Below are 24,802 nucleotides of genomic sequence, written 5' to 3'. Positions count from 1 at the left end.
TAGGTACTATAGGTACATGACATACCTCTCTGAATCAACCGGCAGGCTAAAAAACGACAGTTCACTGTTTATTTTTGTATTAAAACAACCGTCCACTGAACAATCATAATACGACTTTTTTTGTTGCTCCATTATTACTTTTTCTTTTGTTATTAAAATTTAAAATATTACAGTCAAAATACAGTTAGGAATCACAACGCGTGCGATAAACCTTGTGACGCGGGTATCTCAAGAAAACGGCAGCCGCGCTCGCACTGTTCTGAGTTGTTTTGAGACAGCGCGTCTGTGAACACGCACACGTAGACACCTATGTCTGCGTGACTCGAACGCGCTTTGTATGTAGATTGACTTCTGTACCTATTTATTTTGTGAACGCGCTTTGCATGTACCTATGTATGTACCTTGATTTTTTTGCAAGTATTAATTTTGTGTATCAACGTCCGCGCTGCACGCCCCGCTGTTCCAAATTTGAGACCTCATTCAATAATAATGTGCCTACCCTTGGAGTATAGCATTATAGCATCAACTCCCGCCCAAGAACATTGGATCGCGAGCGACCGCGCGCCGAGCCGCGCCGCGCCGCCGTTTGCGATCGGTACTCGCCTCTCCTATCATAGACAAATAGTTTTTTTTTTGAGCAAAATCAGAGCCAAATAGTAGGTTTCATTAGTCTTTGGTTTCATTTTTCATCTGTACTTTTTTCACTTTGATAGTTTTTATTAATCTGTGATTCGAATTTTTTCTAGAGATTTTCTGTGAGTGAACATGACGTAAACACAATATATAAAAATATGAAATGTCCACAAAAGCAAAAGAGGCTTACGATCAAGTTTAATGAAGATATATACAAGAAAGCACATATCTAACAGTGTTATTTTAGTGTTTACTCTCTAGCTAGCAAACGGAACATTACAATATTTTGATCTTAAGGCACATGAACCAAATGGTAAGGTACCTATAAACAAAGAATTCTAGAACGTTAATGCTCATCAGTGACCTATGCGTTTGAAGAATATCTATGTGGTGTTTGAAGTAAGTCTTATTCAATAATACCTACCCATTGTGCTAGAAATGTATTTCGAAAATATGTATAGTAATAAAAATAACCACTTTGACAATTCGCATGATTTGTCAATGTGTATGTGTTTTCATTTTTGTAGAATTGACATAGTTTCCCAATCTTGTAAATAGTATAACAATTTATTTTATTGTTAAGAAAACTAAATGTTATAATCATAAGCCTTTCTTCGTCTCACTGGACTGCATGGCGCAGGCCTCTTCTCATGTATAAAAGCATTGAGCGTTAATCACCACGCTCGTTCAAAGCATATTAACGATTTCAGGCTTAAAGGTTTCCTTTGTGGTATTTGCTTGAACTGAGCATTTCTGTTTTCCTAGTATTATTAATAGGTAAATAGCAGTCATCATTAAATTAAGGTTCACCAAAAGTAGACCTTTCTAAGTCTACTTTTGGTGAACCTTAATTAAAGTAGACCTGGGATTAGTAGTTGTAAAAATACTAAGGTGATAATAATGAAAAGGAATACTCATATTCACTTTAGTACTGGAACTGGAAGGTTTCTACTTGTCCTTCAACAGTCTTAAATAAAGGAATTAAAATTCAATTGTCTTATAATTAACAAGGAGTTTTTTTGGCAAAAGTAACTCTTTCTAGTTTGGTAAACTACTCTATCTCTGGGTGAAGTTCTCTATATTTTATCTGGAACTGCCTCAAGTGAACCTGTGAGAAACTAATTTTACTACTTTTATTTTGTTTCAGTATCAGGAACCATGGAAAAAGAAGATATAATACTTGGAGTGGAAATGGGACGGTTAGAAATAGAACCACTTAAATTACATAAAACAGAAGTAATGAAAATCCATTTATAAATGTCTCAAATAAAAAAAACATTTCTTAAGACAACTCCACTAACTAAGGAAACAAGATGCTCATGTTCCACTCAAATGAAACAAAAACCAGCAATCTACAAAAAGAAACATAGAAAAATTATAAAAGAACCGATATTGAATATATTAAAAAAAATTGGTAATGTCAAATTAGAAACAGAGGACCGCCAAGAATCAATAAGTAAAAACATGTCAGATATTGAGAGATGTGACTCATTAAGTTTATGCACACTTGTTGACAATTGTAACCAGCTAACAATATCCTCCAATGCCAATCTTCAGAATTTTGTAACATCTTGTGAAAGTAATCAGACTAGATGGTGGAAAAATGATGCGTCAACTTCGCAGGAGCAAAGAGGATCAAAACAACAGAGTAGATCTGGCAGCTGTTCTCAGCAAGCTCTTAATCCTCCCTGTGATGTCACCATTGATGAATTAGCAAGTTATTTTGAAACTCTAGTACATATACCAAAAAAAATGTCATCTATGGCTGAAATGATGTACATATGATAAAAATGATAAGTATACACAACACTGACCAAGAATAAAAAAATCATAGTAGTACAAAATGCAAATATATTATGTTCCATTTCATTGGATGGGGAAAATGTACTATTAATTTGAAAAGATCCTTTGCGTTGCTTTATATATTATGTATTATCAGTTTTGTCAAGTCCATGTTAAATATAAGATCAACCTGATTACAATGTAGATATGCAATTTTAAAAACGGAAGACGCTGGATGCAGGTTGCTTCCAACAGGTATCTGTGGAGATCAAAGGGGGAGGCCTATGTTCAGCAGTGGACGTCCTATGGCTGAGATGATGATGATGATGATGCAATTTTACATTCAAGTCACTGTTATTAAGAATGTTTATGAACTAGTTATTTTTAATTAAGGTAAATGCTTTAACTGCTAGTGTTCTTACAATTTGAATGTAATCTGATAAACTTTTTGCAAAATATAACATATCGGATTACATTTGAATCCGATATGTTACGAGTTACGAGGACATTAAAAATGGTTTGAGGTATATTATTACCATGATTGATTAGATCACGTATATTGAATGTTAACTTAGGTAAAACATACAAAACCATTTTATACTTGAATTTCCTGCTGATAGTTGAAGCATTCACCTTAAAAGCCATTTCATTTATGGAGTTCAAAATCTTTGAAATTCTCACAACAATGTGAAATGGCTATCAAATCCTATCTATTATGATTTGTATGGTATTTTTTGGTGACATTCTATCTTCAATCAACAATTGCAAGTAGGTGACGTACTATCTAATGCAGACTTTGAAATGGTTGAGTAAGAGCTCACATTTACACAATTCCAATCTAGATTTCGTAATTTTAATATTATGCTGTGTCAGCTGTTCCAAAATACAATAAAAAGTACGTAATTATCGAATATGTTGTATCTAGTTTAAAATTTATGTATTTTTGCATAACATGCTGACAGCTACATTTAGGTGAATTTGTGAGGCGTTAGGCCGATACCCTATCGGCCTAACTAGCTAGTCTTTTTGTAGCGTTTTTGTCATATCTTCTAAAGTTCTAACGCGTGTTAGGTGCTGGCATTTGCAACATGCTACTGTATCGCTACAAACGCGCGACCGCGTCGTACGACATCAGAGAGTGAACACAGGGGGAGAGAGTTTTTTGAATGTTGTAATGATGATGATGTCATCGCGACTGAATTTGCTCCCGTGAGCGAGGGCACACAGCTAGCGACCTACACGATGCTACACGCGACAGCATTGGTACCTACAAAAAGTAGCCGTGGGCAAGGGGCCTTATTGACTCGACCGTTTTATGTCCCTGACCAGTTATCTTCTTGGCATTGTTGAATGAAGCATTTAATTTTACTTGTAACTTGTAAGTAAAGTAAAAAATGAATAAAATAATTTAAGGATTGGTATAATAAAAAAAAGAAGTAAGTAATTGGTATTTTTATATCCATTAATACCCTTTAGTTCAGTGGTCGCAACCCGCGCCTGACGCTCCAAGCAAACATTAACCACTGCGCCAGGGCTCGGGATCTTGCTCCAGGAGCCCGATTCTTCTAAGTTAATCATGTCGAAATTGAATCCCAACAGCAGTTTTAGGGTCAATTCACACTGAAAGAGCAGCGGCCGGCAGCGGCCGTAAGAGCACGGAAAATGTAAGAGCGCGGCGCGATGCGCGCCGCGCGCGCCGCGCCGCGCTCACGCTCAATCCCTTGCAATTACGGCCGCTGCCGGCCGCTGCTCTTTCAGTGTGAATTGACCCTTAACCTTAGCGGGCATTTTGCTACTAATATAAGACTTTTTGCGTTTTGGTTTTTGGTTTGCGATTGGTCTGCCATTTGGTCTATAGTATACGGTAGTTCGCTCTATAATCATATTGCAATCGTAAATCATTGGCAGACAATATTATTCATTATTAAATTACTGAAAATGATAAAAACGTTTATTAAAAAGAAAAAATAGCGGTATGCCACATACGCTTCAATCGTAATTGAGTCGAGAATGGATCTCACGTCGAATGTGAATCGAATGTCGTTTTAGTGAAATTAGCAGAATCGACCCCAGAGCATGGTGGATTGAATGATCGACATCCCACTCGTCGCCGAGCTGTATCATGTGCAACTCAGGGATTACTTTGTGTATTCAGCAACTGTTCGGTGGTAGGAGTGCCACCGAACAAGAGCTGCCGTGGACACCCTTTGAAACCTTCACCCGGGGGTGAATTTTATCATTCGTGGGAGTGTAGGTACTTTGCCCTCAGCCTTTCTCTCGCCGACGTCGCCTAGGTCGCGCCGGTCGGGGGCTCAATTCTACAAATTTTACTTAAACGACATACCATTGATATTCAACTGAGATTCAATCACAATTTAATGGGAGGGTTTCTTTTGGAGAATTAAAAAAAGTTCCCAAAAATAGTGCCAGATGGCGTTTTACCTAGGTACTATGTGAGTGAGCCTTTGCCAAGTAAAAAAAGAGTATTGCACCGAGCCCTTTGAGCCGGGACCCAAAAAATTCCAGATTTCTTGTCAAATTGTTTTCAAAATCTCTTGGAATATTTGGATAGTTTTCTGACTAACTTCTTTCTCCTTTTCTTTTAGGGCCAGGTAGCAGGCGTTGGAGAGCGCGAAGACGCTGTCTGACTCTTACTGACGAAAACCCACCATGTTCCTTCATTAGCCCTTTATGTACGTACCCAGGGCCGCAGTAACTCCTTCGAACATTTCCACAGCCCATTACAAGTAACCTTAAGTAAGTGACAAAATGTTTATGAAAACTATAGCCGGCATCACACTATTGAAACTTGTCGACACACAGAATTAAGGAGCAAGCGGAACGCAGCAGTGACGTGCGACTTGACACTTGGCAGGCTGACATAAAATCTCCATCCCATCTGTCACCAAACATTGTCTTGTCAACGAAGCTATAATAATTTTCCATAATTTTCCTCTACCCATAAATATCGGAAAATAGAAGTTTAACAAAATACAAACGACTTGAGAAATACAGTGAGAGGCTCTTAACTGATATAGTGAACACCAAAAATTTACCAAAATGCCATGTATTCGAAAGGACATATTTTGGATCGGTATAATATGTTTAATTAGTTTTTGTTATGGAGAACATTTGAAGTCGTCATCTTCATCGAGCGAACAGAGAAACCAGAAGTCGGTATTTTCTGAGCCACATATTAACTGGAAAGATAAAGGAAATGACAATAATAAAATTGATCATGAAAGTGAAATTTTATCAAGGTCAAAGCGTGCCAGTATACAGAACCAAAGTATGCAAAGTTCCAGTGAATCAACTGTAAACAATCAAATTGTGAATTCAACACCGAGCTCTTCTACTGAAAGTAATATGGCTGCAGAAAAGAATGAATCTATATTGTCAGTAGTACTTGTAAATATTTCTGCGTCTGCAACTCCTAATGCCTCTGTGGTCAGCCCATCAGATGCAGCACCTTTACCTGAGAAAAGCTCTGCTGAAGATGAACACAACAGTTCTATGGCCATATTTTTTGTGTTGTGCGTGCTAGCACTTGGTATTCTACTAATTCATCTTATGCTTCAAACTGGATTCTCATATTTGCCTGAAAGTGTGGTAATAGTGTTCCTTGGTGCTTTGATTGGTATGATTATAAACTTGATGTCCATTAAGAACATTGCAAATTGGAGGAAGGAGGAAGCATTTTCTCCAACTGCCTTTTTTTTAGTACTCCTACCTCCTATAATTTTTGAATCAGGTTACAATTTGCACAAAGGAAACTTTTTCCAAAACATTGGATCAATTCTACTTTTTGCAATAGTTGGGACTGCTATATCAGCATTTGTGATTGGTGCAGGCATATATTTGCTGGGGCTGGCCCAGGTAGTGTACAAACTGAGTTTTGTGGAGTCTTTTGCCTTTGGCTCCCTGATATCAGCAGTAGACCCAGTTGCTACAGTAGCAATCTTCCACGCACTTGACGTAGACCCAGTGCTCAACATGTTGGTTTTCGGAGAGAGCATTCTGAATGATGCTATTGCTATTGTTTTGACAACAGCTGTTTTGGATTCTAATGATCCTCTAATGTCTACTGGTGAAGCCATCCTTTCTGCAATAAATAGATTTTGGTTAATGTTTTTTGCCTCAGCGGGAATAGGAGTCTTGTTTGCACTTGTTAGTGCTCTACTTTTGAAACATGTTGATCTACGTAAAAATCCATCTCTTGAATTTGGTATGATGTTAGTTTTTACTTATGCTCCGTACGTATTGGCTGAGGGTATTCATCTATCAGGTAAGTGTCATAATTCATTAAATCATTAGATCTACAAGCTTTAAGAATTTAAAGTACATTTTCTTGTTAAAAATTGACAGTTTTTTTTAAGTAGTTTGCTATTATCAAGCATTATTTAATCAAGAATTATTTTTATTTCAGGAATTATGGCAATATTATTTTGTGGAGTAGTAATGTCTCATTACACACATTTCAATTTATCTACAGTGACACAGGTTACTATGCAGCAGACTATGAGAACTTTAGCTTTTATTGCTGAAACCTGTGTATTTGCATACTTAGGATTGGCCATATTCAGGTATTGTATTTGAATCAATAAATTGCCACAACAATTAATTTATTGTCCTGAAATACTATATACTAATGTTTTTGTATGTCCAGCTTCAGACATCGTGTGGAACCAGCACTTGTAGTTTGGAGCATAGTCATGTGTTTAGTTGGCAGAGCTGCAAATATTTTCCCACTTGCTTTACTCTGCAATAAATTCCGCGAACACAAGATAACTAAGAAAATGATGTTTATAATGTGGTTCAGTGGTAAGAAGTTATTTTTTTTGTTACAAATATTTTTAAACATTATCCTTTTCTCAAAATTTCGAGGATATTATTTAATTAATTAGCCCATTTTCGCAACTAAACTTATTTTGCTTGTAAATAAATAATTTAAGAATAAATTGATAATTTTGCAGGACTACGAGGAGCAATTTCCTATGCACTATCACTACATTTGGGTTTCTCTGACGAAACACGTCATGTGATCATAACCACGACTCTTATAATAGTATTATTTACAACTTTATTCTTTGGTGGATCAACAATGCCTTTACTCAAGTTTTTGAGAGTAAGTAATTTTTTTTTATGAGTAAGAAAAAAACTGTTATTGCTTAATTAAGTTCTGCCTACTGCGAAAATAGTAAGTAGGTGTTATACTTGTAACTAGAGTTCATTGCAAGTCCAAAAATATGCTCATTCAAAATGTTGTTTGATGAAAAAGAAGACATACAGCCTTACTTATAAAATAATAAGTTATACTTAAGAGATGTTTAAGAAAAAATCTTACTTATAAACGTGGCTGAAATAAATCATTTTCTTAGCAATGTCTTAAATGAGCTGTCACATTAAGTAGCCTCACACCCTTGTTTAACCCGCTAATTATCAAAATGGCTGGATTCTTACCAGCTGATTTTTCATTTCCGGTTTATTGACAGCTCAACTTTTTAATTTTATATTTTACGGATGCCATTGTTGCCATTACACAACGTTTTGATGACAAATATTTTTTTAAGCTACCAACATTCCGGTAGTGTTGAGAAATTAGTATGTTTTTATGTCATTATCTGTTCATTACTTAAGACATGCTTAAGCAACGTTTATAGGTCAAAATAATTTAATCACTACTTAAGGCTTTAAGTAGTAATTACTTAAAACAATGCTTAGAAGATGATTTGTTGATTTTTATAAGTAAGGCTGTCAATATTTAATTATAACTATACTTATATTAATTTAAATTTTATTACAGGCTAACAAAAAAACAAAGCGTTCACGATCCTTACGTAAACAGAAAGAAGTAAGTTTGTCAAAAACACGGGAATGGGGCCAGGCCATAGACTCGGAACATTTGTCTGAGATAACCGAAGAGGAATTAGAGGTAAGGGAAAATATTCACTCACCTATTACTTACTTAAAAATGTGCTTGGAAATTAGCAGCTAGCCGCCATTAAACTTGGAGAGAACCATATTTACATACCTACGCATTGTTAGTAAGATAGCAATTACACTCAAATAAATAAACTGCTCAATAGGGACTTCTTTCCGTGCGTAGTTCATGGTGGGGTTTATATTACGAAAGAAATCGTAGTTAGGCCGTGGTTGCCGTGTTTATCATAATCTACGTTTTGTTATAATTTCTTAAAATATATGTCTTAAAAAAATTAAATAATTACCTCCTTACTTATAAAATCTCTAATCACCATCTAAGCAACATTTTAACTAATCACTACTTAAAGTCTTAAGTAGTGATTAAATTTTAGTTAAGACATGCTTAAGCAACGTTTATTAGTAAGAATTTTCTTAAACAGCCCTTAAGTATTACTTATATTTAATTCACGTTTATAAGTAAGGCTGTAATTGTATTGTTAATATCTTTGTTTGGCACGAACAGAGTTCTTAAAATACTGAAAACAATTAAAAAATAACGAGAACAATGTTTCAGGTAAATTATTCGCATGCAACCCGGCTGCGAGGCTTTGTGCGGTTAGACATGAAGTATCTCACCCCTTTCTTCACCAGGAGATTTACTCATCAGGTACTTATTTATTTGCTTTACCCCCTTATCTCTATAGCCGCATAATAATTGAATGATCAACCATTCGGTCCAAATAATTTAATTTTAGTCTATGTTCAACAGGTTACTTTGGTACTCATCCTTGTAAAAATAATCAAAATATGGGCCGACTCAGCTAGCTCAATCAGTGTGCGACTATTGAATTGCTCGCATATAAGTTACAGTTGCACGTTGCACGGGTCGTTCAATATTTTCCGATGTATCGGATGTATGCAAGCACGACTTAGGGCATAAACTGCGTTAAGCGTGTGCACGCACGTGAGCACGTCGCGGGCCACGCTTCTGGTGCACGCACGTGAGCACGTTCGCGTGCTTATGCGCGGGCACCGGCGCGTGCATCCGCGTACGCAGTTTTCTCAGTACAATTTTGACGTTGGAGGTGTACAGTCGAATAAGTAATAATGGATAAATTAATGTTGTATTATTTATCAAGACGGCGACGACGAATTGCCAAAAAAAGACGCCAGCCAGTAAGCCCGTTCGTTGAATCTAGGTTACTGTGCGGGGAATTCGTGGTGCGTGATGCGTGATCACGTCGCGTGCATGCGTGCCCCATTGCACGGAAGTATCACGCGACGGGCTCACGAGCGTGTGCACGCGCATGGGCACGCGCGGGTCGTTTTTGTATGGACACGCGAGAGGCACGCTTAACGCAGTTTATGCCCTTACAGATGAAAGAAATTATAGTCGATAAATTGCTTTATCAATGTTTCAGGAGTTAAAGGATTGTAAAAGCCAAATGACGGATCTTACCAACCAGTGGTACCAAGCTATTAAAATATCGAATGATCGCGAAACTGACGAAGAAGAGAGTTTACAACAAAGCTCACATTCCAATTCGCACAGCAGTCTGCAGAGAGGTGTTTAAACCATCACATATTTACGTATGTTGATATACTGAGCCTGAATTAAGTTGTACAACTTGCAGATGATTTTAGGACTATTCCATAACACGTAAACATGTGCGGTGTTACAAAAGTCAAGCCGAAAGCCGTACGCGTACGCTACATTTTTATCTAATATGTAATGAGCGCAACGAGGAAAATCACAACCAAATGTATAGAGTTTGCGTAGATATTACAAATTATGATAAAAAAGATTTTTTGGCTATGATAACTTATTATATTTTTAAAAATACTTTTGTAACACTGTTTATTTAGCTATCTAACTGCGTGAAGTGCAAGCTTAGGGACAGAAATAGCTGACGGAATAGTTAATAATGTGACCTGATTTTTTGCATTTTTGTGCTATCTTTTATTCTAGTTTAGTTCGCGCGTTTTTCGGTGTAGTCTTGAGCTTGCACTACTTCTACAAATTAAAGAAAATGTAGTCTATGTATGTCTATTAAATGAAGGCGGGCACTCTTTTTTATTGTAAACGTTAACGCATTAAGAGAGAGTACTCGCCACGACTCCAGTGCGGTGGAAAATTGTGGATTTATTTTAATTATTAAGCAATAGCAAAGACGCTGGCGCCGCGTCTGTGGTACTCTCTGATTGAACCAGCGAAAGTGCAATTATTATTTTGGGAGACGGAACAAAATAATCCCCGAGCAATGTTCCCTTGGGACCGCCACCGCGCTTGTATACAACATTAATTCATTTTCAGCAAATATACCGATTAAAATGGATCACCGGATAATTAAATGTTCAAAAATTTTCAGTATTGTCACCAATTATGTAATTGAAATAATTGTATCAAATTCGGTTATGATAGCAATTACACATAGTGACTATTTTTATCAAGGATTCCTATCGAGTATTATAATTTATTTTAGTCAAGAAATGTGTGATATGATTGAATGTTTAGAAATGGATTCTTATAGCTATAACTTTTAGCTAAATTGTATGTATTGTATTGTATTTGTCTTGGGCGTGGTATGTAAATTAATTAACAACATGCGCCTGTCACAAGAGTTGCCATCGAATGGGTCTCTCAACACAAGTTATTATTTACAATCGCAAATAATATATGCTTTATCAGGCCATTGTAGTATTTTGGTTGTGTAATGTAGATATACACATTAAATGTGATTTAATAGTAATAGGTATTGTAAATGGTATGTACTTAAGCATTGTTAACTAGCTTTAATTTTATTTTTTTCATCTCAGTGCATAAATTACATTTAGTTGAAATGATCATGGTTTAAAATTCAAGATTGACTTTTTGATAGTGTCATACGTCTTACAATCAACATTGAGATTCATGTCTCATATATGTATATCTTGTAAATAGTTTGCAGTACAATTCTGTGCATTGCACTAAGATTTGATTACATTCAAAGCAGATATGTCACTGCAAAGAATGGGAGTGTACATCACGTTTCTTTCTCAGCTCTTGGATATGTCTGCCAGTGGGTGCATGGAGCAATACCTTATATTGATACTTTTGAGTAGCAGACACAATTATTGTTGTGTTCTGTCTTATTATATTTTGACCACATCAGCACTATTGTAACTACGTAAATGTGGATTTTAATATTATAGAAAAAGCGAAAGGATATAAAAACAATTACAATTGCTGCAAATAAATGCATGTATGTGTAAATATTACAGAAAATAGATCCTTTTTTCTGTATCAATTATACTATGTTAGATATATAACGTTTGTGTTTCGTTATAACTGCACAACATGTGATTCTGAACTTTACAATCAGTTTGTGTTGTTGAGATTTTGTTCTAACATTACATTACAATAGTATAGCAGGGGAATGACTTTTTGAAAAAGTCTAGTAATCTTGTGAAAACATATAACTAGTCTAAAAAAAAGAAATGTGTAGTTAATCTTTTATTTTAAGTAAATGTTTTGTTAAACAATAATCATAAAATGAGTACACAGCTTCATCCCAGATGGCTGAAATATTATAATAATGTTATAACTATCTAAATTTTCAAAATAATTAGTTGTGATATTTACTTAAGCAGCTGTAATATGTTTTACTAATAGCAATTATGATTATATACTTAAACCAATATATAATATAAATATTTATTATGTGGAGTGCTGTTTTTTATTAATGTAATCCAAATTATAGTTATAGTAAAAGTAAAGTAAAGTTAATCTTCTTCATTCTCCAAATTTATATGACTTCCAAACTTGCCATAAAGATGGGCTTTTAATTCACCCATTTGAGATTTAAGCTCATCGCACTTGGCTTCAAGCTCATTTATTTCATTCACTTTTCGTGACTTGGCTTCATCTAATGATTTCTGAAAAATAAGTGATTTCTTTAATAAAGTACTGACAAAATGAGGATGGTAAATACAGAATTGAACATTTTATTTATCAGAGCTAGCCAGATACGTAAACAATCATAATAGTGAGATTCTACCAACCAGAATATTTGGTCAGAGTGAGGAGAGTAATACTACTGTACATGCTAAATAACCGACAGGAGCTTGAAACATCCTCATAGTAACAGACAATACCTACTTCAAAGGAGTTTTCTACGATTATATAGATGAAGTCATATCCTGTTTTAAAAATATTACTCACTAATGTATCTTCAAGTCCTTGACAAATGAAGACCTCGCCAATAAGGTAAGGAATTTTTTCTCCATCATCAGCAAGACTGAGTTCTTCCACAGCTTCTTCTAAGTTTTTCATATCGTTCTGTTTAACTTTAAGTTCTTCTTTGTAGTCGTCTACTTTAGCATTTAAACGAGCAAATTTATTTATTTTCTGTTGATCTTCGAACGAAATGTGAACATCTGAGTCCTAAAAATAAAAATGTGTGAACAGACTGTAATATAACCTCATTTTAATAATTACCTGAACTTACTGGTTGAAAAGTTCCTTTTCCCGAATTAGCCATAGTATCTTTGGGTATAGCTTTTAATTGTTAAGCAAATAATATTTAAATTTTGGTGTTTAAGGCCACTCAAGTCTCTAAACACAAAAAATTACACCACCAGAAGCCGCACGAAACAAGTATGACTGTCAACTGTCTAGAGCAAGTAAGTGTCAACTGTCGACAATCACTATGACTGTCACTGTCACTTGTCAGAGAACGGATTGACCATATTGGAGGACTGCAGTTTGATTGTCTGGTACACCCCTAAAACTGCGGCCACGAGCTTAGTTTGCTTATGGGCTAACCGCTAAAAATCCATGACTATGAGAAGCGTTGCTGTTTGTGGTCCAAGGTTACTGACCATAATGGTCAGTGGTCGTCATAGGATTTATATATAAATATATTTTAATTTGGCTGAGCGGTCCAATTTAATAGATTCATTTATAAGTACAAGTAAATGTACAAGATTGGATAACTTTAACAGATTAGCACATTGGCACTCTCTTATATCCTATTTTAATTATAAACGTAACTATAATTGGAGGCTTTAATTTTCTGGGGCCCGATTCTCCTAATTTTACTTAAGTGCCATACGATTCACGTTCGACTCGATTCGACTGAGATCCAATCCCGACTCGATTACGATTGAAGCGTATGTGGGATTCCGCTATTTTTTCTTTGAAATAAACGTTTTTATCCTTTTCTGTCCTTCAATAATGAATCGTTTTATCTGCAAATGATTTACGTTTGCAAAATGATTGTATCTACAGCAAACTACCGTATAGACCAAAATCACCAAAATAGCAGACCAATCGCACTCCAATCAAATGTCAATCGAATACGATTGGTCTTTTATTAGTAGCAGAATGCCCGCTATGGTTAAAACTGCTATTTCGATCATACTTAGGAGAATCGGGCCCCTGTGCTGTTTATTATAAAAATTAAATGGTTGAGTTAGGTAGCATGTGGTGATAGTTTTTAACTTGATTTTAATCATTTATATCAATATTGCTCATTCTATTCCGTTGTATAAGAATACCATCCATCTAGCCTACTGATAGACATGTAGGTATTGCTGGGGAAATGCGCTACTTCTTCCCAGCAAAAACACATTGGAAGTGGTGAAGGATGGGTGTTTTGTGGACTGCCTTTTGTCAACTTCGACTAAAAACGCTGTTTTGCAGCCGAGTTTGAATAAATGATTTTGAGTTTTACCTCCATGGACAGGATGTCCATCGAGCTAAAACGTGCTTCAATAAGTTGGAGCAAAATACAGCTAATTACTATATAAAACAGGCGAGGTAAAACGATTGGAAACCCTGCGTGCGTCCTACCTACATTAGAAAATTAGAAACATCGTCATAGTAGAAGGGATGCTTGAAGGAAAGAAGGAAGGGGTCTTCCGAGGCATAATTATGTTCATCAAATCGAGGAGAAGGTTGTGACTTGGGTGTAAGGAAGTATTAGAATTGGCACAAGATAACCAAAAATTTAAGAAGAGCACCCTATAAGAAGCCCATTAGCCAAATAAGCTTCTGTTATACTTTCTGGGTTTCCTTGATTAATTAGTGAGTGAAGGTACCTACCTATTTTATTTCTAAGTAGATACCTAAATAGAAAAATTAAGTCTTAGCTAGGTCAATTGGCTCTAATCTATGATTAAAGTACCGACCTATTTTGAAAGTGCGCTTCAACTAGCAAAGTTTTCAAATGTAGGTGCAATGTGGATCGAGGGCTTGTTACGGTGTGGATGCTTCAGCTTAAAAAAAAATGAAGCTTTGACTTCAAAAATAAGGCTACGCTGCCTAATGGCTTCATTCTTGGAGAAAGAAAATACTCAAGAGTACTAAGTCTCTTCACTGTAGTGTTAGCAATGATCTCTCGGATCTATTGTCATACATAAGTGAATGTGCTGCGACGGTGTCGTGCGGCCCCACCACGTTTGTTACGACGACGACTGCGCCTACGCCGGGCAGTGCCGTTCACTCGCGCGCACTTCTACATCGAACGTCAAACATTACGCGCGTAACAATACTTGGGCTCTATTTTTTTTTGTGAAGAATAAATCGCGTGATGGAGAAGGAGCATCAACCAGACTCCATGGCCACCATCACCATGAAACCGGAATACCCACCATCTGAAGTGTACAGCACGTCGGAACCACCACCGGTATGATGATATTTTCCGTTACTTCTTTGAATAAACTTTAACACATAACGTGTAGGATTGCCAGTGGCCCGTCACCATCGTGACTAGCAGTTAAAGCTTTGTATTTTACATACTGAGCCTTTGTATCAGGAATGATCTTGTTTAAATAAGGGCTCTTTTAGTTTTTTCCGAACGTTGTGTTTAGGGCGTTACTAAAAGCTAAAGTATAGTTTAGTTAACACGAAGGTGCTATTTTTGCTTTCTAAATCGATTGGGGTAATGATCTATTTCTCTAGTGATAAAATATAGTATAATAATTGAGTGGTCCACTGAGTGCGGGATATAACTGCGGGAAAGCGCCTTTCTCTCAGACTCACTTAGCTAGTGGCACCGAGGCCGCTGGTGCGTGGCCGCTTGTTTGTAAACATGCTTTGGTTAACGTCAATGCTAGTTGTAATTTACCGGTACAATATATACCCTAAAAATATGTTTCCAATTGTCTAATACGGTAGGATATCCACTGTTATCCACATTGATTTTACTCAGCTATTTTTACGCGGTTTAGGTAGAGCTACTTTACTATTTTAATTAATTTTATTCAATATAAATAAAATTACACTATCGAACTCGCTCTCCTAGCTAGTTAATTGCATAATCCAAACCCTCTAACATCACATTGTGAAAATTGAATAGAGATACTGACAATATAAAAAAAAAAAACATTTTAGAGAAACCAAGTATTTTGCAAAAAAAAGAAACTATCTTTAACCGTAATTATTAATTATAATTATCCCATCGACAGTTAAATGGGCATCAATTAGCTGGGGTATGAATGAATACATGCGGGTCGATAGCAATATCTGCTATTAAGTGTGATTAAATTATAATAGAACCTGAAGGTTTTGTTTTTTTTGTTGACTGTAATAAATTAATAAAAACGTATTGAAGAAAAAATAAAATAAAAGATAAAATTATTTTTAGATTTTATTGTTATCCAAACGGAATAATAGGACCCAGAATTTCCCTTTCTTTGGACACGCATTAACCTGGCCTGGAGGAGATTCAAAGACGCCTTTAGGAAGAGAAGAGTTAAGACGTAACTTTTAAAAAGCTAGAAATAGTTTTTTGAGATAAACCTTTAACCTTCGTGAAGGAGAAACATTGAATAGAGAATCCTACTACTACAACTCGAAAGTTTATAAGGACGAATGGATGTATGGATGTAGAGATTACTCTTCTAGTCAAAGCCTACTGAGTGGCTTTTGACGAAACTTGGATCGATATAGCTTAGGTATTTATAAAAGATAATAATATGTAGACTACTTTTAATCAGGATGTGGGAAGTAGTTCCCTCAGAAAGCAGGTGAAACCGTTGGCGGAAGCAAATGATAAATAAATAATAACATATTTGCGCCTATATACAACTTTAAGTATAAGTTCAGGACGGTAGCAGAAGATTAGTTTTGCATTACTTTTATCATCAATCAAATGAGCTACGTATATGTTTAGGTTGGTTGTTGAAACAGATATTTCTTTCCGAGAATTGTAATATGTCTAAGATTATGTGGGAACAATCATTGTTCTATTGTCTCTGGCCATCTATTAACATAGCCTTCGCCACTTATCATAGTTATCACGCAACTTCATCATAGCCTAGTAAATAGGTCCTTGTTTAAATAGGTGCTAGCCTAGGTAAACTGTGACGTCAGAAATTGCACCACCCATAAATAGTACTTACTTACATGGCGGCGACAATTTACTTGGTTACCTACTTATTTGCGAATAGTTGGTGCGCATAAAACTAAAGCAGTCTCTTCTATTTCATTAAAATGTTTTTAATAAATAAATTACATCAACGTAGTCATATTACGACAAAATGGAAATAAATAATTTCTCACGGTTTTTCTCGCGTCTGGCTCTATGTGAAAGTCTGCTATATCAATAGTAGTCAGAAGATTTTTGTGATTTTGAGCATACTTTAAAGTTTTCTATTAAGGCTTTGAGTCACAGAATTATGAAAGCTCCCAGAGAGAGCATGTCAGTCTGCCTGAATTTCAACTTCGGCTTTTCTGGACTACCGCTAGCTACCACTATATTTACACAAATATCCTTATTAATAGTAAAGGCTTTTACAAACAAATGCACAACAGTGTTGTTTACTAATGGTTTCTGTAACTTACCTAGGTATCTGTTGATTCGTTTACTGGAAATAGAAATTGATTATTAACTGACATCATTATTTGTATGGGGCTTGTATGTCCAAATTCTATCTCTTATCTGCAATTCATTGGGTTCAAATAAAATAAATTTCATCTGATCGACGACTAAAATTAGTAGCAGGTATTTGGCAAGATTAATAAAAACACACATAATCCATTCCATTTCCAAGTTTATCAACGATAACCTGTTTTGAGAATCCGTTGTCTCTAGCCGAGATCGGTTGGCATACTTCACATCTTCCCAAACAAACAACATTCTTTTGTGGTACCTGAATACAACGTTAAAATAATGATAGGTAAGATGACCTAAGAGACTAGGCAGGATTTATATAGTATTTTCAATCAAAATTGTATTCCCTAATCATATAAATAAAACTGCAATAGGCAGACGGACCATCTGATAGGGACTGATATAAAATTCTGATATTTGAAAAAGAAAAGAACTAAGAAGAAGAATTAGTTGCTTAGCAACATAAACATCTTCAGTTTCCTTGAAACGCTCTTTCAGGAACTGTCCTATTAGGACCACCAACGTTTGGAGAATAAGGAGGCCTTGATATACGTTTTATACTTCATAAGTACGGTTTAAATATTGAATATCTGTAAATTTTTACTGACTAGTTTCCTGTGGCTTTTCCGCCCTCGCATAAAAAGTAACCTTTGTTCTTTCTCAGACCAAATTTTATTTAAATCGGTTCAGTAGCTTTTGTGTAAAATGCGGACAGATATACACAGTTACTTTCGCATTTATGCCAAATATTAGTACCTAAATCATCAGACAGAATAATCGGTTCTCAAATAAACATCTTCGCTGAATAATAAAACGAAGTTGAATGCAAGGTTATTGCGTCGCCTGGACAGCAAAAATATAAACAGCTACAATCTGAGTGAAATCGTTATTGGTCAGTCGAGCAAGTGGACACAATGGAGCTTGCGTCACATCCGAGCCGGACAGCTCGCAAACTAGATATTTGCACGAAATATACCTACATACATATTCATCAGGCTTATAAAAACATAATTGTTTACATGGAACTCGTGGTTAAGAATGACTGCAATGCTTCTAAGTGGAGATTCGCGTCAGTACTTTTTGTTTAGAACTTCTAGATTGTGATGGCCGGGATGCGAGTAAATGATGATAAATACCTATAAGGCTCGCTATTAGGTAAATTATTACACAATAACATGATTGGTCGTGCCGACATGTAACTGGAGCCAAGTGAAGTGGTTACTGCCATGTTTTCATCATATTAGGTAGGTAGGTATACAGATGAAGAAAACATGCTGCGCCGACCCCAAATAAAATTGGGATAAGGGCAGGAGGATGATGATGATGATGAGGTATACAGATGTTTAACGTGTTTTTGTGGAGGATTAAATGTGCCATTTTATGAATTTACCGTTGATACCAAAGAGGTACCTACCTCATTACTAAAGTAATGCATTATGCTTAGTTTCCGATAGTTTTACTCAGACATACATATGCCTATTAATTTTCTATTGGTTCATGGGTGGGCAGAAGTAGGCTGATATGATGATAATAGACACTTTTAACACTGGAATTTACATATAGGTACAAAGCATGTGACAATTATTATAAAATCGCAGCTAGTTGGCAGAAAGCTGCCAGGTTATGGCTATAACGTAACTGAAGAGACATAACAATGTGTGATTACGTATTGAAGCACTCAACCCAACAACAAATTTCGTAGACATGTTTAATTACGTCCACAAATGAAGTTCACTTAATTTTTAAAGAATATACAAAATGCAAGAATATTCGTTCAAAAAGCTAAAAGTTAAATCAGTAAAAACATCTTGAAAACAAATGCAAAGTCAGCTGTTCCAAATAATATAGTTCGATATGCTTTAACGAAGATGCATCAACGAAATCGACACAATTTTGTGGCTCGGTAAAGATGATGGATTTCACAAATACAACAGAATAAGCACTTTCACCGTAGCTCACTGGAGATCCCCCTTCTCCGCGTCCCGCCTGCGCCGGCGGCGATTGCCCCCTGCCGACGGTTATGTAATTTTTGTGTATCTACACCTCGAGTTGTTAGTAAATCACAACTTCATTAACTACACCTCGCTAAGGACAAAGAACTCTCAGGCTATTGCAGGCGCGCTTTGCTGTAATTAATTCTCATGTATGTATTGTGTGGGAGATATCTATGAAGTATTGTATTTATGACTCAAATATGTTCTTTGTTCAAATGCACAGAGATATGTATGAAAGTACATGTGTGCAAGTTTTCTTTTTTATATTGGGGTTTAATTATTAGATTGATGAATGGGGATCAGAATATTTTGGCAAAGATAATTACCTAGTTGTCAAATTTTTAAGCTAATGCGTGTTATGAAAATAGATATGAAACCGTACATTTAAAAGTGCGATACTTATCTAAACTAATATTAGGAAAAAGAAAAGGAAAAAGTACCAGAAAAAAAAGTTGTTGTTTATTTGTAAAGGCTACGAAACTACTGAACCTATTTGATTTTTTTTTCACTGTTGGAAAGTCACACTCTTTCCGAGTAACGTAGACTATATTTTATCCCGGCAAGGGCAGTAGTTTTAACGGGGCGCAAGTGAAACCGCGGGAAAACGGCTAATAGTATGTAACAATTCGTGCTTATTTTTAACTTGCGCGTGGGATTTCCCCGCTTCTTACAGGTAAGGACTGTAAGGAGGTACTAAGTAACTACTTAAATAGTTGTTTTGAACAACGGCTTGGACTAACTGTGACGCCACTGTCAGTTCATATCCTTTATGATATAACCGATTCATTTGTTCAAGGCCTTTAAAAATCTAGCGTATCTTCATCATCATCATCTTTTGAGAATTATATTATTATGATAGACTCTTACTAAATGCAGTTAGTACTTAATTATTTATGTAGCAATAGTTCGAGGGGCAAAAAGATGCTCATAATATATTAAACGAAATTCAAAGGTTAATGTTCTATTCATACAGGTTCCTTATAAACAAGCAAAAATAAATCATGTTATTTATCGCGTTTTACTTCAAACATTAATTCTAATTTATTTTTTAGACACGTTACTGTCTAAGAAGAAGGTTTATGAAGATGAATGGTAAACAATTGAAAAAATAAGTTATTAACGAAAACAAATATAGTAGTGTACAGTATAATTGGTGTACAAATATACCTACGTTGTTTTTTTTGACGCTTTATTTAATAATTCGATACCGATATTTTTTCCTTTGTTTCTACTTTTCGATATAATTTTCAGAAATGCTCTAGACTCTATAGAATATGGACATCAGATAAGTAAATTATAAACCCTTCTCAACGTAATCTGGTGATCTGTGGTTAATGTGGGTCAGCGTGATCTGTGCTACAAGCATAATGTCACCTCGACACAAAGTCACACAATTTATTTCAATTAGTCTTAGTTCGTTAAAATAAAATTAAAAAAAATATTACTTTAGAATTTAAGCCAGTATTAATCACAGCATCTTAGCGGTTTTCAGAGATTTAATTATATCATAAATCGAGGAATAAAATAAAGCAAAGACATAATTGTTCAATTAATTAAGCAATTAATTAAATGTTTACAGTTATGAATTTAAACTGTTCATAGCTAAATTCTGCTACAGCACTGCATGCATGCGTTGAGATCTTTGGCATTCAACATTATCTATTAGCCACTACAAGGGATGCAAGTTGCTAATATCGGCACAATTTTTTTAGGGATCCTTAATAGTAGATATTAGCTAGGTATGTACCTGTATAAATTCGAGAGTATAAATATCTAAGTCGAGAATCTGAACTGATTATTATGCTATTGTATGTAATTTATTGATTACTTGGGTTTTTCATCTGCTGTGCGATATTGACCTTCTGCGTCACATACTAAGTATATGTAGGTATTTACCTTTCAAAGATATCACGATCAGTACTAAAATAGAATGTTGATTTCCAACTGCGGCTTGATTGAACGATTCTTTGTATAAGCCAAGCTACTGTTGCTGTAGAATATAAAATAGGAGCAAGAGATTAACATATGTATTATTTATTTCAATCACAATGCACCTAAACCATAAATATTTGTTTATGTTTATTTCTATACTTAGAATGGTTAGAACATAAATAAATTATTAAGCATTATAAAGGTCGAATTTGAAAAATGCTTGTAGGTACCGGTTGTCAGTTCTATCTAAAGATTTAGTTAGGTACTTTGAATTCCATTAACTTTATGGCGCTTATCAAAACGAGTGCTCTTCTTCCTCTCTTCTCCCTTTCATTTCCTTGACACTGACTCAATAAACCAATAAAAAAATTGTTTTAACCTATACTTTTTGGCGGCAGGCGTATCGGCAGAGAGTGTCGTCATCAGTACAAATAGCGAGGATCGCGGCGCTGACGGTGGTGGCTGCCTCGTTCATCCTGGGCGCGTTTATCCTGGCCTCGAGCTGGGTGGCCGCGCGCGCCTCCTGCCACCAGCTTGAGCAGCTGGATGCCATGCTCGACAAGGAACTGGCACTTGAAGGACGCGCGTATGGCAATGACGCCTTGCTGGCTGTAAGTACAAGCTTTAGATACATATTATATTTTAGGAAGAGTATTATTTCACGACGAAGCAATCTGGTGCTTCGTAATCCTGCAGTTTAGAGCTTTAGACTACCAGCTTGAGTTCTAAAGAAGTGACATATATTTTTGGCTCTTCATCATAGAAATAGTTACAATAAGGTTTCAAAGTACCTACGTGCTTTGAGCCGGAACTCATGCTCAGTGTAGATGTAGAAAGGTTAATTTTCAGAACTGCATTATAGCGTGGCAGGCTGCCAACCTTCGGCTATCTACTTACACATCGGTTGTTCTTTCCTACAGAGCCTTCACTTGTGGATATTATCGACACTCTAATCGTAGCTCGGTTTGATACACTAAATATAAATGTTAGACCACAAAGGAATTACAACATCTAATGACATCATATAATAAAGTATTCAGATTATCCTATGCCTGTTACTTAGAGGGCTGTTCTAGGTTTTACTGTAAAAATTGTTCCATCAGAAATGTACCTACTCATGTGATGGAAACTTAAACATTTATACTATAGGTAATCATGCGGAGCTTGTCGATACGCAACTAATGGATACGTAATAAGAACAATACAAGAGCACAAGATTTTTTACACATAATAGAGTCATATATATAAAGTATTGTTTTCACGAGTAATATGTCTTTTGATATGTACGCATAGGTATGCTGCGTTATTAATCTTTAGCATTGAAGTGACAATGAAGATATTGACTGACTTTGCTTTTTTATAAAATTAGGATAAGTCACGTTTGTCAAGTCGTGCAACGCTTCCGTGCATGACTTTTTGGTACATCTTTGTTATCAAGACTTTATAAAGAAGTCGGTTTTATTTTGATTTAAGTACTTGCGAATTTAAAATGACTACTGTGACTGAATTAACTTAACACAACATTTCAAGTTGTGAAAATGAATAGGTACAAGTACTTAAATTGATAGTTCTTAAGTTGTTCAACGAAAATAATCATTGAGATTTAAAAAGAAAAGTACAATTTATCAAGTATTTAATTTGATAGGAGTATCTATCTACCCAGGGTAGACACGCACGTTTATTGATTATAAGGCGCTGCTGTTCCACACGTTCATACATTTGCAATTTATTTCAACATTTATGTTCATGTCGAGTATGTATTTAACAGTAATTACACTTCTTGTCAACTTCCAATATTAATGAATACCTCGTGTTATTATGTTGTTACCTTTAAATAACCTTGGAAACATCATTAAACTTAAGTTTTGACTGTCTTTGCCATAATTTGTCATTTTTTGTTATATTGTTGAGAGGAAAACGCAATAAAAACTGAATATAAGCAGTAGATGTCCGTCAACCGTGTCACGTAGTTGTTTATATTTAATGTTTATTCAAGTTACGTAATCTTTGTAGAGATGGGCCGGTTCCGTGTACAGGCCGGCACTTAGGTGTTGTAATTGCTGTGAAACATTGTACATACTTATATATAACAATGTGAAGGAATAACAATACTACACTTAATACCGAGATGGAAAATTAATAATTATCTGTATTATTTAGATATTCATGTTTTATCAACACAATGCTTTTCGAGAATATTCTTACAGGGTATCGGTGTCGTTCTTTTGTTACGTTATTCTAGATTTTCTTCGTTCGCACACTTGACGCACTTGGTTAGATTTAGTTTTTCAAATCCATGCATTAAAGCGTAGAGACAGACATGTGTCGTGTTACGTTCTCTAAGAATAAGTTATTCCGATAATATAAGCTTTCATGAAACTAACATTTTATAATACTTTGTTTAGAGTAGAGTTATGATAACCATAAACACGACTAGGTCTATCTCTCATGTTTGACTGAACTGAGAGTGATTTACCATGGCAAATTTGTCACGGTAGTGTTCTATAGGCAATGGGCTCATTAATCGTGGTGTGTCGGGAGGGCAGCTCGTGTGTAGTGGACAACAACGTGACACCTACATATGATGTAACTGACCAAAGCTTCACGTAAGTTAACTATGTGCATGTTGTTATAGGTCCGCACGCGATGAGGAAATACTGTAGCGCAATATTTACTTGTACCTACATGAGTATATATACGTGTAACTTTACCACACATCATATACATGTTTGTAAGCTGCCTTAGTCTGTGGAACATTCAGTGAGGAGGTACCGTGTTGCGTTGCGACTGGATCACCTTGAATTTGTACACAGAATATGGAGTTGTGGCTCCAAACTAACGATTTCTGTTACTTACTATTGCGAAAGTTGATGTATCTCTAGAACCTATCGCCATATTTTGTTGACAGTCCGTCGCGGATGGTTACTTAAGCTTTCTGTTGTTCGGCCCGAGGCTACGTTTGTTAGTTTCTGGGGCCTTTCCGAGAACTTTGATTTATAAACATTGTACAAGAATAGTCATTATTTGAGTTTCAAATTGTTTACATTTTAAATAAAAATAACAAAAATGTTAACACGAGCGTTACAGTTGTGAACAACGTAAACTCGCTTAACAAAAGACAGACATGTAATTTTATCTTAATATTTAATTTCAAATACTTTTGGGATAGCTTGAAGTTAAGTATTTTAGCTGGAAGGCAGAATTCAAACGATCAAAGGATTGCACTGGGGTTAAGTCAAAGGTCAGCCGCAGCACATCTAGAGAGAATTTATATGTAGGTAGTGCACAAATACCTGGTCGGTGCTGGTGATTATGTATTTGTAGCGAAAGCGGCTGGCAACTGGGGTCGATGAACCCATGACGCCGATGCATCACTTCGTGACATATGGCCATGCGATGTGAACTTATGAGCGTTCCGAGTTAAGCAAGAATCTATGTACATATTTCATAATCTGTAATATGATATTTCGTGTGATATCATACATATTTGTCTCAATTCTATTGAAATTCAGTATTGAATAACATGAAAACATAATATCATTCCGAAATGAGTTTTGGTTTCGTCATGCATATTTTCGTTTGCCAGTAAAGTGAATGTCGCCTCTTATGGCCCACAGACAATACAAAAATAAACGTTCTTACATGATTTCATATTAGTCTTTG

General features: G+C 35.6%; 4 protein-coding genes across 5 annotated transcripts in view; 3 read left to right on the top strand and 1 right to left on the bottom strand.

Moving 5' to 3' along the window:
* The first annotated feature begins 730 nt into the window (after positions 1-730).
* Positions 731-3,859, top strand: LOC110370097 (oxidative stress-responsive serine-rich protein 1). Its single transcript, XM_021325828.3, has 2 exons — positions 731-1,032; positions 1,781-3,859. The coding sequence occupies exon 2, from the start codon at positions 1,891-1,893 to the stop codon at positions 2,416-2,418; it is 528 nt and encodes a 175-aa protein (XP_021181503.2). The 5' UTR covers positions 731-1,032; positions 1,781-1,890; the 3' UTR covers positions 2,419-3,859.
* Positions 3,860-5,321: 1,462 nt separating this feature from the next.
* LOC135117485 (sodium/hydrogen exchanger 8-like) lies at positions 5,322-12,043 on the top strand. Its single transcript, XM_064036824.1, has 7 exons — positions 5,322-6,700; positions 6,842-6,998; positions 7,082-7,236; positions 7,389-7,540; positions 8,219-8,347; positions 8,912-9,004; positions 9,759-12,043. The coding sequence occupies exons 1-7, from the start codon at positions 5,476-5,478 to the stop codon at positions 9,909-9,911; spliced, it is 2,064 nt and encodes a 687-aa protein (XP_063892894.1). The 5' UTR covers positions 5,322-5,475; the 3' UTR covers positions 9,912-12,043.
* Positions 11,818-13,015, bottom strand: LOC135117486 (probable prefoldin subunit 4). Its single transcript, XM_064036825.1, has 3 exons — positions 12,825-13,015; positions 12,539-12,760; positions 11,818-12,252 (listed from the first exon to the last, which is right to left on the bottom strand). Exons 1-3 carry the CDS (start codon positions 12,855-12,857, stop codon positions 12,100-12,102), a joined length of 408 nt encoding a protein of 135 aa, XP_063892895.1. The 5' UTR covers positions 12,858-13,015; the 3' UTR covers positions 11,818-12,099.
* Positions 13,016-14,727: 1,712 nt separating this feature from the next.
* LOC110370067 (WW domain-binding protein 11) overlaps positions 14,728-24,802 on the top strand; it is a 49,450-nt gene continuing 39,375 nt past the window's right edge. Inside the window, exons 1-2 of one of the 2 annotated variants that reach the window (XM_021325778.3) lie at positions 14,728-15,005; positions 21,538-21,750. In XM_021325778.3, coding sequence (XP_021181453.1) covers positions 14,910-15,005; positions 21,538-21,750 — 309 coding nt within the window. In that variant the 5' untranslated portion in view covers positions 14,728-14,909. The remainder of the gene's footprint in view (positions 15,006-21,537; positions 21,751-24,802) is intronic. The other variant, XM_021325779.3, reaches the window with a different exon arrangement.

Source organism: Helicoverpa armigera, chromosome 11 (genome assembly GCF_030705265.1).
Source record: "Helicoverpa armigera isolate CAAS_96S chromosome 11, ASM3070526v1, whole genome shotgun sequence".
NCBI classification, from domain to species: domain Eukaryota; kingdom Metazoa; phylum Arthropoda; class Insecta; order Lepidoptera; family Noctuidae; genus Helicoverpa; species Helicoverpa armigera.
Note: the sequence above shows the minus strand (reverse complement) of the source record. Positions and strands in the feature narration are given on the sequence as shown.

Coding starts and splice junctions, on each gene's coding strand:
- LOC110370097 (XM_021325828.3), top strand. CDS start 1,891: ATGTCTCAAATAAAAAAAACATTTCTTAAGACAACTCCACTAACTAAG.
- LOC135117485 (XM_064036824.1), top strand. CDS start 5,476: ATGCCATGTATTCGAAAGGACATATTTTGGATCGGTATAATATGTTTA. Junction 6,701..6,841: donor TGAGGGTATTCATCTATCAG/GTAAGTGTCATA, acceptor TTTTTATTTCAG/GAATTATGGCAATATTATTT. Junction 7,541..8,218: donor CTTTACTCAAGTTTTTGAGA/GTAAGTAATTTT, acceptor ATTTTATTACAG/GCTAACAAAAAAACAAAGCG.
- LOC135117486 (XM_064036825.1), bottom strand. CDS start 12,857: ATGGCTAATTCGGGAAAAGGAACTTTTCAACCA. Junction 12,761..12,824: donor GAAAAGGAACTTTTCAACCA/GTAAGTTCAGGT, acceptor TTTTATTTTTAG/GACTCAGATGTTCACATTTC. Junction 12,253..12,538: donor AAGGACTTGAAGATACATTA/GTGAGTAATATT, acceptor CTTATTTTTCAG/AAATCATTAGATGAAGCCAA.